Here is a 14,834-nt window from a genome sequence, read left to right as displayed (position 1 = left end):
CAGGCAGAGTGGGGGGAGTCCTGGGGGGCGCAAGGGGGAGGGGTGCAGCTAGCCCAGCTGTCTACAAGAAAATTACTCCCTCTGAAGCTGCCAGGGGGGCCGGGAAGCCTGCCCCCTCCCTCCCTCCCTCCCTCTCTCCCTCCCTCTCCACGCCACCAGCCCCCTCCCTCCTTTCCTCCCTCCCCGCCCCCTCCCCGCCGTCCCCTCCCGTCGTCGGCCCGCCCGCCCAGCCTTTAGCCTCCCTCCCGCCGCTGCCACCGCCTCTGTCTCCCTCTCTCCACGAACTGCCCAGGAGTGAGCAGCTGCTCTCCGACGACCCGACGGACCGACAGACGCACGGACTGCCCGACCCTCAAGACCGCCAACCAGCCAGCCTGTGCCCGCCGCTTCCCCTCCTCAGGTAGGGTCCCCCCCTCCACAAGCCCCGTAGTGTCCCCGCTGTTCCTACGCTGGCCCTGAGCTGCTCTCACTGCCTAACCCCTGGGTCTGCTGCCCCCTCACCGCCCTCTCCCGCCCCTAGGCTGCTTGTGGATTCCCACTGCACGGCTGCAGGCTCCTGGTCCGCGCCCCTTCGTCGCCACCCTGCGGCCCCCTGGGTCCTTGTCCCATTTCTGCGTCTTCTCCCCGCTGTCCTCCAGGCACCTTCTACATCCCCTTCGTTCACCCCTCTGACCTTGCTCAGCTCTGCCCCACATCTGCCCTCTCTGCCTCCCCCCTCGGGGTTCTTCCCCTTGGCCGCTACCCCAGAGCGTCATCCAGGCATGGCTGGGCGGCTGGCACCCTCACTCTGCCAATGGCCCCCTTAGTTCACTGCAAGTCCCGGGTGCACTTTGCACTCGGCCCTGGTTAGGAGGACCTCTGGGCGGCCACCCAAGCTCGTCACTGGGGAGCGGTCCCCACGGCCTGGGGCTAGTCCACGGCGTGGGCTCAGAGACTCGGTTTCCCAGGCACACCCCAGGCTCCCTGCCCAGATATTCCATGCTTACCCACAGGCCAATGCCGTGCCTCCACCTCCTCCCGGGCGAGGTGTGGGTCCACAGAGTCCTGGCTGGGGGGTCCCCGGGCGGGGCTGCCTGGACAGCTCAGTCCTCTCTGCCCCAGAGCCCCCTTGGATTGAGGTTCCAAAGCGGGGTGCAGAAGGAGACTCAGGCAACTGTGCTGTGTTAGCCACAGGCAGGCTTGGCCTGTGGCCCCGGAGGGCTTCTGGGGACCACGGGTAGATGCGAGGACACCATCAGCCCAGGATGGGCACCTTTAGGAAGGGGTGAGGTTCAAGAGCTCCCAGGCTAGATGCTCTGTCCCCCAAAGGCCGCCCCCCACTGGTGCCTGGGGGCATCTCAGGAATGGAGAGAGAACTCCAGTTCTGAAACAAAGTGTAGCGACAAGGTTGCCCTCCAGAGCCGTTTGGGAGGGGAGCCGTGGCCCCTGCTGGTCCCGCTCCCACCCCATCCGTTGTACAGAGGGGGCAACTGAGGCCCAGAGAGGGGCAGGAACCTGCCCACAGTGGCACAGCCAGTCAGGGGCAGAACTGGGGCCAGGACTCAGAGCTCCTGACTGACAAATCCAGGCTATTGACCCCATAGCATCCAGGGAGCCCGCAAAGTCACTTGCATGTTGACGATGATAGCTTATGGTCAAGTGCAGTGCGCGGGGACTGGAGTGAGAGGGGGCAGGCCCACTGGCCCCGTCCCGCAAGCTCTCAAGATGGCTGGCATGCTGAGGGAAGTGCCGAGGGACCCAGGAGAGGAACAAGGGAGAACGGAGCCCTCTGTCTGGGTGTGCCACTGAGTATCCTGGAAGGCTGGGGGATGGGAACAGCACCTCGCTGCTCCATGGGCGGGGCGGGGCTGGGGCCTGGGCACCCGGTGGTGAGAGCTTCCCGAGTTGCTCCGCTGAGTGCAGCAGAAGGCCCGGGGTCCTCCAGGGCAGGGTGCTGGGTGGGGCGGGCGGGGCAGACCTCGCTCAGGCCAGGGAGATTGTCCTCACGCAGCTGAAGTCTTCGTAAGGGCCACCCAGGTTGCCGATTCGGTGGCCAGTCCTGCCCTCTGGGGGCTCCTGCTTCTGTGCACTCACCCCTCCCTGGCCGGCCAGCTCTCCACGAGGTAGGGACTGATTGAGATTGAGACCGGCTGGAGATGGTGCCCAGGAATGCGCAGCCAGGGCTGCGGGATGGTGAGTAGGGAGAGCGCATGGCCACCACCGCCACCCACACCCTGGGAAGGCTGGCGGTTCGGCAGAGGCGCCTTTCTGTGCAACTTCCGGTGTCCGGCTGCCGTGGGCCAGCGTGGGTGAACCTCTCAGGGCAGTTCTCTGTGCGTGCATCGAAAGGAAGCCATAGCACTGTCTCCGAGCCGCCAAGACCAGGCGGTGGGAAGAAGGCTGGGAGCAGGGAGGGCCCCCACGGCGAGGCAGCGACCGGCCCACCTTCACGTCCCGGGACCCAGCTCACAGAGGGCATTAACCGTCTGACCGCTTTTATGCCCTGCCCTGGAGCAGGGACCAGGGACCCCACTATGTCGATGGGGAGTCCACAGCCCAGCCCCTTCACCAATGGTTCTGGTGGCAGTTCTGTACCAGCTCATTTTAGGGGCCCAGAAATGTGGGGTGCTGGCCCTCTGACTGTCATGCAGGGTGACATGCAAGCATTGGCCCCAATTTCTCCCCAATCCCATCAGTGGCCCTGGCCCATCAGAGGAGCGTGAATGGGGAAGGACCGGAAGAGAGGGTGTGTTCCTAAGACAAGAAAGCGGTTCCTTTCTTTAGCAACATTCCTTAGTCATTCAGGACCACAGAGCATCCCTTCCAGCACCGGCGTCGAGTCCCAGAGGGGGGATCTGTCATGAGCCCCTTCCCAGGCCCACCCACCACCAGCCCCTCCTCCACTCCCTGGAGAAGCCCCAAGGAGACAGGCCTGTCCCAGCCATCACTTGTCCTTGGCCTCCTGGGGATGCAGCCTGAGGCCGTGGCCGGCCCCCAGGACCACCCTTGGAGCACGTGAGCTGCGGGCGGCAGCCCAGCTCCCAGACTCCCAGTAGGGCCCGGCGCTGTCTGGCTCGCCTCCGGGCAGGGCCCCAGTCCCAGCTCCGGGGCCTCCAAAGCCCCACCTGCTAGGCCACTGGGCTGTTTGTCCTTTCAATGGCATGTCTGGAGCCCCTCTCCTTCCCTGCCAACACCCTGGATTGTTAGAAAGTTCTTCCCCAGGGTTGGAGAGCTTGGTCCCTGCCCTGAGCTGCCCACCCCTCCCTGTGCCTGTTGGCCCTGCTGGTGGGAGGGGACACACCAGCCCAAGGGCTTAGGTCAAATCCTGGGGCTAGAGGGTGATGGTGACTGTCCTGGGGCGCCCTGCTGTGAGCATGGGGTGGGGGTGAACATGGGCCCCCTCTGGAGGCAGGCACCCCCGGGCCCTGCCAGCTCTGCCCCCTCTTGTCCTGTCAGCTGGTGCCAGGGGCACTCAGTTCTCCTCCCACCCCCTCTGTCCCCTCTGCTCATATACTGGGGCCCACACCCGATCACCCACAAAACCTTTTCTGTGAATCGTATCTTCAAGGAAGCCAGTGCAGGGAGAGGCAGAGGTGCCTGCCCTGGGAGGACGGAGAGGGAGTCTGCTCAGCCCTGCCCCAGGCCAGAGGCTAACTGGTAGCCCTAGAGCCAGGCCCTTCTCCAGGCTTCCAAAACCAGTTTCCCAGTGCTCCCTGGGGCTGTGGTTCACTCCCCTGGGGTGAAAGCCCTCCCCTCACCTGGAGTCCCCAGCCCCAGGGTCCCCCAGGCCTTCCTTCACGCCCTCTGGGACTCTGTTTGGCTTGTCCCCCACCCTCTCTACTCTGGGGTGGGGCAGCTCCTGGGTGCCTATGGGAGCTGCCCACTTGCCCACACGCCACCAGCCTCAGCTCCTCCAGAGGCTGCTCGGCCCCCATAGCAGTCCGCAGAGCAGCCCAGCTCGCGCTCATTGGCAGGCTGGTATCGCTGACGTTCCCAAGCCCAGTGGAGGTGCCAGGGACTCAGACGACTCATGACTGCCCCTCCCTATGGTGACACATCGTTCAGGTTTAGGGGACTGGGGCTCTACCCGGCCTCCTCACAGCCAGCTCTCGTGATCCACGGCATCTGAAGGCCAAACTCGGCAGAAACCCCAGCCTGGAGCAGAGCTGCAGGACAAGGGGCAGCGGGCTGGGGGTGGTCCCAGGCTCCATGCAACTCTGAAGCGGCCCCTGCTTCTCCCCCACCAGCTGCCTCTGGGTGGCTCAGATGGCCAAGAGGGACACGGCAGTCAGAGGCCCGAGTGGCCATGGGATCAGGGATTTGGGGAACAAAACTAGGACCTGAAGGAGAGGGGCAGAGGGCAGACAGGACCTCAGGCTCTGGGAACCAGGCTGAGAGCATCTCCCTGTGGGGTCTGGCACCTGCTGGGACCTAAAATGCTTGGGGGAACCTCCCGGGCCAGGCTGGGATGATGGCTTTTCCAGGCCACTTCTGTGCAGTTGGAGGCGGAGGCAGAGGGGCTGGGGCTGGCCTGATGGGTGCGCTGGGGCCGAGGAGGGGCATCTGGCCCCGTGGGCTAAGGGGAGCTATGGATGGTGGCAGTCAGAGAGAGACGCCATTTCTAGAGGATTCGTGATGCAAGCCAGGGGGCGCAGGACCCACAGGGCAGGGCCCTGCTTTTCGTCAGTGTCACCTCCCAGCCAGAGTGGGGGAGATACAAGGAGTCTTCTGCAGGGACCGGGGGCTGGTTCGGCCCCCTGTGCAACCCAGGGAGTTTGGGATTCTGTGACTTTGGGCTCTGCAGCAAAGTCTGCGGGGGCAGAGGGTGGGGCAGGGCACGTGTGCCCCCTCTACCATTTCCTCACAGTGTGGCCTTGGGCAAGAGTTTCGGGCAGACTCTGAGCCTCAGTTCACCCATTCATCCAGTGGTAGAAATGGCACTTCCTGCTGGTCCTCAGGAGGGCTGTGCTAAGAAATCCCTTGAGTGCCCTGTCCCACCCAGGGAAGGGATAGAACACCCTCCCCCTTCCTCAGGGTTTCTGCAGCGAGCCTTCGGGGGTGCGGGGTGGGCAGGGCACCCAGCAGCCCAGGACCCCCAGCTGACCTGGCTCATCTGCCGCCTGACTCAGGCACGGCAGAAGGCCGGCACTGGAACCGCCGGCCTTCCAGAGGTTTCCCAGCAGGCTGGGGGTGGAAGTGATGGCTGTCCTCAAGGCTGTGGGGAGAGACTTCCGGCCTGGTCAGCACCGGCCGCCTAGCCACTTCCCCGGTGCCAGCACTCTGCAGCAGACGGGCTGGCTCCCTGTTGGCCTCCGACACCCACATCCAAGTCAAGTCTGTCCCTGAAGGCTGCAGGGGCACAGGACCCAGCTCTGTCCGGTCACCTCAGCAGCGCCAAGACCCCAGCAGGGAGGAGCGCCCTGGCCAGCCACGCCTGGATGTCTGCTCCCCTCGTAGCTGGAAGGCGTGCCGAGGCCATGGCAGTGGGCTCGGGGTGGCTGGCGAGCAGACACCGATGGCGCGGGGCTCAGGGCCCACCCCAACCCCTGCAGCCACGACCCCAACGCGCGTAAGCCTCAGGAGACCCACGGATGGTGCACGTCTCCTCTCTCGGGGCCCGGGAGGGAGGCGGCGAGCAGCCGGGTGTCGGCTTGCAGAGCAGAGCTCTGGGCAGCGCCCCTGCCTCTGGCCTGCTAGTAGAAGCTGGGCCTCAAAGGCTTTGGCGGACAGAGGGGAGGGGGGAAGCGCGACCCGCAGTCCCAGGGACCGTGGGGCGGCGTGGAAGACGGCACGCGCGTCCGGGTTCAGGTCGGGCTGCTCAGAGGGGCCAGACACCCGGGCCGAGGCTGCGGAACAGCGTCAGGCGTCCGGCATCTGCGACTTGGCAGCTGCGGGCCGCACATCTGCAGGCGAGCTCCCAGGGCCTGCCAGACCTCAGGCCTGCTCCCGCCGCCCTTGGCCTGGCCTGAATGCCTGGCACGGCCCCTCCGTGTTCTCAGGGGCTGCCAGTGTGTCTTGTTTGGCTGTGACCTGGAGCAGTCCCAGTTGGAGGACTGCGCTGGCTTTCAGAGGGCCAGACAAGGAGAGCCCTATTGGGTGGGCGGCCCTCACTCCAACCTGTGGGCGCGGCGTGAGGCCTCACCGCCATCACCGCTTCTTTCCTTCGCTCTGAGGAGGAGGGACCCATCCAGCTCAGAGAGCACTTTGATGGGGCTCGAGGTTGCCTGAAGTCCTTGGGGACACGCCCAGGAGGCCCAGAGGCCTGGGTAGTGTGGGAGGTGGGGCCGGCGGGACTTGCCATGGGTCTCACAGTACCTGTCCGTGGGGGGCTCCCGCTTCCGGGGCTGAGGGCCCACCCCCCTCCTGCACGTGTGTGCGGTGGGAGGGACCCGGTGTGAGGTGGGGGGAGGCAGCCCTGCAGCTCCGCTTCCTCCCCCAGCCTCTGTGCACTGCCCACACTCAGCCGGCTGGCCAGAGAACTCCATCACCCCCGGCTCCTTCTGGGTCTGTTGTGGCCCCCGGGGGCTTGGTGTCCAGTCGGCCCCCTCCACTCTGCACAGTTCTGGCCACTGAGTCTCCTGCCAGCTCTCCGCGGGGAAAGCAGGGCTGTGCCGGAAAGTGCGCCAGCCTGCCCACTGCCTGGGCCCAGCCAGGAGCCGGGTGAAACCAGCCAGACCTTGTCCTGTGCTGTCACGGGGCCCTGGGGTGGGGCCTCCAAGTCCTCAGCCTCCCTTCCCCCAGAGTGAGCCTGCACTAGAGCCAGCCCTTCCCCTCTCTCAGCCACTCTGTGGGGCCCCAGATGCAGCAACATCAGAATATCAGGCACGGCGGCCCGGAGCGGCTCACCTCCTCCAGAGCCTCCGTCCCCCACGGAGGGTCCCGTGAGCCCACTTGGGGCCCTAGTGGCTAGTCCTGCCCTGGTTGGCCTTCCCAGCGCCTGTCCATCCTCCCTCGTGGTGGAGGGGCCAGATATGGGTGGAGGCTCCCCGTGGAGGCCCCCAGACCTTCCCGGTCCCACCAGGCTGGAAGAGCCCTGTCTGCGCCCACCGCCTCCCGAAGCCTCCCCCCGGCCTGGCCAGACCAGCCCCCTGCCCCCACTTGTCCAGGTGGACGGTGGATCCCAGAGCCTCCCAAGGATCCTGCCGGGCGTTCCAGCCCTGACTCACACCCCCCCCCCCGCCCCGCCATGAGGCAGTGGCTTTGGCAGGAGTGCCAGGCCGGGGGGCAGCCCCCTCCCTCTCGTGCCATCATCCTCGCCTTCCTGTCCTCTCCGCTGCTCCTCCTCCGCGCAGCCCTGGGTGTCCAGGCCCACCCTGCTTTGCCCTGGGGTTTGCGACCTCGTGGGAAGAAGGAGGGACTCATGGTCCAGGGGGCCAGCCCAGGGCCTTCTCCCAACTCTTCGCCAAGGCCCTCTAGGGGCTCCCCAGGTCCCACTGGGCCAGCCTGGGGCTGGCGGGACCTGGAGTGTCATCATGGGCTCTCAAGGCTTGAAGGAGCCAGGGAGGCTGGGCGCTCCCCCAGCATGAGGGACGCTCACTTTGATGTGTGACCGGGGCAGGCAGGCCGCTGCAGCTCTGTCCTCAGGATGCTGGGAGCCAGGACAGGCCACGTGCCCAGCTCAGTGGGGGGCCTGAGGAGTGCGAGAGGGGCGGCAAGATGGGGATCAATGGGAACCCGAGGTGCAGAGCTGCTGCGCCCATGCCTGGAGGTGGCCGCAGCTCCCAACCCCCGCCTGCTGGTGGGAGGACTCCGGGTCAGCAGTGCCCACCCCCCCCCACCCCGGGCAGCCATTCCAGCCCCAGGTCAACCGGGCCTGTCGGGGGCCTCCTTCTGCCTTTGCAGCTGGCTATCAGGCTCGGGGGGCTCACCCAGCCCCACTCAAGCCCCGAACAGCCTTTCCCCTGGCCAAGATGGGCCCCAAGTGAGGGCCTCCCTGGGGTGGGGCTGCTTCACGTCTGCACCCGGGGCAACCCCAGACACCCCACACCCGGGAGACAAGCAGGGCAGGTGCACTTATTCCTCTTTTTTTTTTTTTTTTTTTGACTTATTCCTCTTTAACATGGGAAAATGAGGCTGGGGCTTTCCCAGGAAAGCAGGTAGTTGGGGGTGGTAGGAGAGGCAGGGACTCCAGCCTCCTCCTGGGCACTGTCTTTCAGCAGAGGAGCCTCTGGACAAGCCTGAACCTGCCCGCCACCCTGGCAGCAGCCTGCTCCCCTCTGGTGGCCTTTCCAGGGGCCCGGGGCCGTGGGCAGAAGGAAGGGTGGGAGCAGAGGCGGGAGCCCTGGGGCTCTGCGGGCTGAGCCAGGGGACGGCTCACGAGCCAGGGGAAGGCTCATGGGCCAGGGGAGGAAGCCACAGCCCAGGGGAGCAGAGGCAGTGGGGGGGCAAGGGACACCCCTTCCATCTCCAGGATTCCACGCATGGCCTGGGAGAATGCCCCTCTCCTCCACCTTCCCTCCAGGGCTGGCCCAGCTTTCTACCCAACGTGCCCAGCCTGGTGCCTTGGCCTCTTGACTCTCTTAGAAAAATGTGGGTGTGCCGCAAGGGGGGCTCAGGCAGGAAAGGAAGTGACTTGTGGTCACCTAGGTCAGCCCTGAGCGCGCTCACACTGCCCTGAGCATGTGGGAGTGGCCGGGCCACAGTGGTTTCTTTAAATCTGAATTCCTCAAAGCCTGTGGGCGGCAAATGGCTGGGTTTCCCTCTCCGCCTCCTCCACTAGCCTCACTGACCCCCCAGGCAGGCTGCAGCTGACTCAGTGGCTGGTGCGTGAGTGTGTGTGTGCTTGCGTGAGTGCGTGCTTGCGTGAGTGTGTGTGTGCACTTGCGTGAGTGTGTGTGCGCTTGTGTGTGTGCTTGCATGAGTGTGTGTGTTTGCGTGAGTGTGTGTGTTTGCTTGCGTGAGTGTGTGTGTGCTTGCGTGTGTGTGCGCTTGCGTGTGTGTTTGCGTGAGTCTGTGTTTGCGTGTGTGTGTGTGCGCTTGCGTGAGTGTGTGTTTGCGTGTGTGTGCGCTTGCGTGAGTGTGTGTGTGTGTTTGCGTGAGTGTGTGTGTGCACTCGCGTGAACGTGTTGGAGGGGTACAGACTCACCGACTGGGAAGACACAGTGCTGCCCACTGAGGCCAAGTCCTGCCCGGAGTCTCCTGCCCACCCACACCTCCCTCCCGGCCCCTACAGCCCAGGGCCTGGCTGCACCGGTGAGGGGTGAGGGGTGAGGGACACGAGGCCAACACGTGCAGAACCCCAGCCCCCCGGACTCGGGACGGTAGCCAGGCAAGGGCCCAGAGGATGGGCGTGGGCGCCAGCTGGGCACTCCTGATGGCCTCTCCTCACCCCAGTCTCGCAGGCACACCCACCATGTGGCCCCTGTGGCCTCTTGCGGCCCTGCTGGCCCTGAGCCAGGCTCTGCCCTTTGAGCAAAAAGGCTTCTGGGACTTCACCCTGGACGACGGGCTGCCCATGTTGAACGACGAGGAGGCTTCAGGCGCCGACACGACCTCGGGCATCCCAGACCTGGACTCCCTTCCTCCCACCTACAGCGCCATGTGCCCTTTCGGCTGCCACTGCCACCTGCGGGTTGTTCAGTGCTCCGACCTGGGTCAGTCCAGTGGGATGGACATGGAAGCGTGAGGGTGGGTAGGGGGTGACCCCAAGCCAGCTCGGGAATCCTGGTTTCAGTGTGGGAGGGTGTCCATTGGTCTGCTTGCAAGCAAGCAGGGAGCGAGAAGCCCCTCCATCTGCCGACTCTGGCGCTGGCCCACTTGCGGCGGAGTCCCTGCGTGCACGCGAGTCCCTGAGCTCCGCGCCACTCCGGGGTCATGGCCATGGCTCACACTGGTGACAGTGGTGCCGGCCCCCAGGTCTGAAGGCTGTGCCCAAAGAGATCTCGCCCGACACCACTCTGCTGGACCTGCAGAACAACGACATCTCCGAGATCCGAAAGGATGACTTCAAAGGCCTCCAGCATCTCTATGTAAGCCCACCCTGGCCCTTCCAAGGGGCTGCAAGGAGGTGGCAGGCCCACAGCACGGGGGGTTGGGTCCAGATGGGTGTGGGCACATACTTGTGGAGTGCGAGAGGGGACCGGGGACCTGGGGAGTCCTGAGAGAGGTCTGGAGGCGGCTGTGGTGGGAGTGCCCAGGGTCACAGGGCACATGTGCAGGTGTCAGCAGCCATAAGTGCAGGACAGGATCACTCAGCCCAATTCCCTTCTTGACTGAAAACTTTTCATCTTATTGACTCCTCCCAGCAACACAGTGAGAAAAGATTTCATTGTAGCCAGGGTGCAAGTGGGGAAACTGGGACGCAGAGAAGCGGCAGGCCGCACTAAGCCGCAGTGGTATTGCTGGGCCTGAGCGCCAGCTCCCCGATCTGCACTCTGCCCAGGAGCACAGACGGATCTCCTGGAGGCTGAGCTGGGGCTCAAACATCTGTAAAGTCCTGATAACTGCTAATCGCGAATCGCTAGCTCAGGTGGCAGGGGATGGGGGAGAGGAGAAGGCGGGCAGGTAGGGGGCCGGGGCCTTCACCTCAGCACGCGTGCTGCCTCAGGCCCTGGTCCTGGTGAACAACAAGATCTCCAAGATCCATGAGAAGGCCTTCAGCCCCCTGCGGAAACTGCAGAAGCTCTACATCTCCAAGAACCACCTGGTGGAGATCCCTCCCAACCTGCCCAGCTCCCTGGTGGAGCTCCGCATCCATGACAACCGCATCCGCAAGGTGCCCAAGGGCGTGTTCAGTGGGCTGCGCAACATGAACTGCATCGGTGAGCGAGATCCCGCCAGTGGCGTCGTCACCCGTCCCCGGCGGTGGCAGTGGATGGGGGAGGAGGGTCAAAGGGGGGGGCAGGGCAGCTGGGTGCTGGGCTGTCCAGGACAGCCATGGACCAGCCGGCTGGGCCTCACGGTACTTTCTGGAAGCTTGTCTAGGAGCACGCCCCCGAGCTGCCAAGGGAAGGTGAAGAGAAACTCAGGGCCCGTAAGGAAGGGGAAGGGAAAGGGCCAGTGTAGCCAGCCAGCCAGCCAGCCAGCCAGGGGCTGGGCGGGCGGGGGAGCCCGGCCTTGATTCCTGTCTCCCCTCCCTTTCTCCATGCTCCCTCTGCCCCCTAAGGCTGACGCCAGGCCCAGTGCCCTTGGGAGTTAGTGGCCTTGAACAGCGAGGAGTTTGCATTTAGTCCATTAGCGTTAGTAAATTAGTGGCACTGCTTTCAGGGAGAGATGGGGGAGCGGGTAATTAGCAGGGCCCACTAGGCCAGCCCAAGCCAGGCAGCCGACAGGCTCTGGGGGCATGTGGGCAGGTGCCCAGCCCTGGCTCCAGGGCTGAGGGGGCCTCTCTCCTAGAGATGGGTGGGAACCCCCTGGAGAACAGTGGCTTTGAACCTGGAGCTTTCGATGGCCTGAAGCTCAACTACCTGCGCATCTCTGAGGCTAAGCTCACCGGCATCCCCAAAGGTAGGAAGTCAGCCCTTGCTTCCCACACTACCTGGCCTTCGGAGCACACATGGACACAGGTGGGGGGACTGGAGCCATCTGGAGGCACCCAGTCAACTCAGGGAGGGCTTTGGCTGCCCCTCTCCCCACCTGGGGCAGAGCTAGGGTCTCTGCTCCACCAAGCGTGGGACCGTGCACACACACACACACACACACACACACACACAGCATCAGCCCACACACGTGGCCTCCCCTCCTGCATTCAGCCCAGAGCATCCTCTTTTCCTGGCAGACCTCCCCGAGACCCTGAATGAACTCCATCTGGACCACAACAAAATCCAGGCAATCGAGCTAGAGGATCTGCTCCGCTACTCAAAGCTGTACAGGTGGGCTGGGGGGGCTGGGGGTCTGCGGGTCTGGGGGGGCTGGCGGGGCTGGGGGGCTGGGGGCGCTGGGGCGACTGGGAGGGATGGGGGATGGGGGGGCTGGGGGCCTGAGTCCTCACAGTGCCGTGCGGCCTGCGGGCCCCACCACACCGTCTTTTTCTCATCCGCCCCTTCGCAGGCTGGGCCTGGGCCACAACCAGATCCGCATGATTGAGAATGGGAGCCTGAGTTTTCTGCCCACCCTGCGGGAACTGCACTTGGACAATAACAAGCTGTCCAGGGTGCCTGCTGGCCTTCCGGACCTCAAGCTCCTCCAGGTGAGAGCCAGGGAGTGGGCAGCCCCTCAGCCCATGGCCCTCCTTGCTCAGGCCCAGCACGGGTGGGGTCTGGGTACAGAGTGGAATGGGACCTCGCTGCGAAGGAGCAGGCTCAGGGATCCCTCCTTCAGCGCCAATCACCTGCACTGAGGGAGAAGACGGGCGGGTGGCGATGCCGCTGTGGACAGCAGAGAGGGCGGGCCCGGGGCAGCGAGGTCGTGAGGGAAGAGCAGGTTTCTCAGGTGGATGCAACACCTGCAAGGTGCGGCCGGGCCCACGAGGTCAGGGAACAGTCTGGGCACGGGGGTACACAGATCTGTGGCAAGACAGGGACAGCCCAGGGCACGAAGTGGGCTGATGAGGGGATACAGGGCCTGGCCTGGGGCGCTCTCAGGGGCCCTACCCCCAGTTTGGCTGTCAGCCACATGGATGAACTTGGCCGTACTCGGCCCTGCTCTGGACCTCAGTGGCTGCTTCCAGCCCATTCACACGTGCCAGGAGACCCGCCATTCTCGCGGGCTGGCCAGTTGGAGCCGAGGACACCGGAGCCCGCCTGAGCCCAGCGTGGGCACCGCCCACCTGCAGCGGCAGCGCCCCCCTGGCCAAGCCGAGCGCGCCCTCTAGCGGCCGTGTCCTTGCCGCCTCTAGAGGGCGCCGCTGCAGTCTGAGCGCCTCCCTGCCGTCGTTGGGTCCTCCCTCCCTGACCCTCCTGTCCCACAGCATGTGGCTTCAGGGAGCTGGGGGAGCGGGGGAGGAGGAGGCTCTTTCTCCTCTCACGCCCCTGGGGCTCTGGACTGGGAGGCTGCTTCCCTGGGGGCAGACCCAGAGCCCAGGGAACCCAGAGGGAGGGCCAGGGACTTTATGTGAGCCCAAGGTGCCATCCTTCCCGCATCGACAGTCCCACCCCACCACTCGTGCCCCACGTACCCCTCACCTCACACCCACCCCCCCGAGCTCCCCATCCCAGCACCCAGTCACACACCAGTGCCTTAACGCGGGCCGGCACCCGCCCAACAACCATAGCCGAGCCTCAGTTTGCTCCTCCAGACAATGGGAGGATCACCTCCATGCCCTCAAAGGGCCGTGTGGATGCAATACAATGAAACGTGGCCCATGAGGCGGTGGGGTGGGACTCAGCCGGGAGGGAGGGCACCAGCCCTCGGGGTTCTGCCCTCCGCTCGGCCTACCCAGGCAGGACAGACGCAGGCAGGGGGGGTCGGGGCGACTGGGCCACTGCCCTGAGCCTGAGCCACGCCCCTCCGCCCCCAGGTGGTCTATCTGCACACCAACAACATCACGGAGGTGGGCGTCAATGACTTCTGCCCGGTGGGCTTCGGGGTCAAGCGAGCCTACTACAACGGCATCAGCCTCTTCGGCAACCCCGTGCCCTACTGGGAGGTGCAGCCGGCCACCTTCCGCTGCGCCACTGACCGCCTAGCCATCCAGTTCGGCAACTACAAAAAGTAGAGGTGGCGGCAGCCGCCAAGGTGGCCTGGGCGGGGTCTCTGGGGAGCACAGCGGATGTCCTGAGGGGGGGAAGCAAAGCAAGGGAGCGAAGCCAATGCTCAGCTGCACCCGACCCAGCCCCGCCCTTGATCCCCAACCCCCCTCGTCGCCACCCGACTTCCTTGCCCTGGCTCCCAAGTGTGCAGGTGAGGCGTGAGGCCTGGCCCCCATCACACGCCCCTTAGCTTTGGAGCCGCCCCTGCTCCCCCACCATGACCACGCAGAGGTGCCCCCACGAAGCTTTCTTCCCATTCACCCGAAAACCAAATTGTCTGAGGCTCCAGTCCAAGGAAAATGGTCCCTGGGTCTGGGGGGCCGGGGATGGAGACAGTGGACCCCGCTGAGCCCACCCTACCTGCCGGGCACACATCCCTCCTCGGCCTGGCCTGCTACCCTTCTCCTCCCATGCCTGCTGGCATCCTTCTGTGAGTTCATGGCCATCCATCCCGGCCTGTCTGCTCTACCGGCCCCTGGATCAGTCCTCTCCATCTCTCTCTGTCTCTCTGTCTGTCCCTCCCTCGTCTTCCCTCTCCTCTCTCACATCCTTGGGCTGGGTCTGGTCTCTGTCTCGCTGGGCTTCTGCCCAGCCCCTACCCAGGTGGGCTGCGGTGGGGGACAGCTGTCCCCCACCCCACCCAGGCCTCGCCCCCAAGCCTGGATGATCCGGCAACCACGCGCTGCACAGGCCACGTGCTCCCAGAGGGAGCATTGGACTCAGCCAGACCCTGAGAGTCTGTCCCCCGGGAGGGACCCAGCACCCCGCCAGAGTCCCCAGCACGCTCCTCACTGCCCCCCTTTCCCCCACGACAGCTAGGTCTCCCCTCCCGTTGCCTTCCAGCCCCTGGGGTAGTGAGGGTTCCAAGTGATCACGCCCAGGTTGAGGAGGGGCTGCTTCTGAGGTCGGTTGTTGTCTTTCAATTAAAGAAACACTGTGCAACACGCCTGCGTGTGCAGCCTCTCGGGGTGGACTGGGGACCCAAAAGAAACGGGAGCCACGAGGGTCCGCTGTGGCTGGCTCCCAGGTTCCGCCTCTCTGTGCCCAGTCGGAGCCCCGGGCTGCCTATTCGCTGCTTCCCCTGCCTTCATTGAGGGTCCTCAGCACCCCCAGGCTCGGGGCTGGACCAGAAGGCCCCAGGCTGCCCCCTTCCCGTCCCTTCTAGTCACTTCTGTTGCCCCGGCTATCCTCAGACTGGGCTCCTGAAGCAGGGCCGGCTGAGGTGGC

The 14,834-nt window shown here is 65.1% G+C and overlaps 1 protein-coding gene across 1 annotated transcript; it reads left to right on the top strand.

The window, feature by feature from the left end:
- Nucleotides 1–253: 253 nt before the first annotated feature.
- On the top strand, nt 254–14,562 carry BGN (biglycan). The gene is made up of 8 exons (XM_022565955.3): nt 254–400; nt 9,313–9,572; nt 9,835–9,947; nt 10,526–10,739; nt 11,314–11,424; nt 11,696–11,789; nt 11,968–12,106; nt 13,376–14,562. Exons 2-8 carry the CDS (start codon nt 9,332–9,334, stop codon nt 13,571–13,573), a joined length of 1,110 nt encoding a protein of 369 aa, XP_022421663.1. The 5' UTR covers nt 254–400; nt 9,313–9,331; the 3' UTR covers nt 13,574–14,562.
- Nucleotides 14,563–14,834: the final 272 nt, after the last annotated feature.

This window comes from Delphinapterus leucas, chromosome X (genome assembly GCF_059928025.1).
Source record: "Delphinapterus leucas isolate spDelLeu-1000000601 "Yukka" chromosome X, BTC_Dleu_Yukka2, whole genome shotgun sequence".
Lineage (NCBI taxonomy): Eukaryota > Metazoa > Chordata > Mammalia > Artiodactyla > Monodontidae > Delphinapterus > Delphinapterus leucas.
Note: the sequence above shows the minus strand (reverse complement) of the source record. Positions and strands in the feature narration are given on the sequence as shown.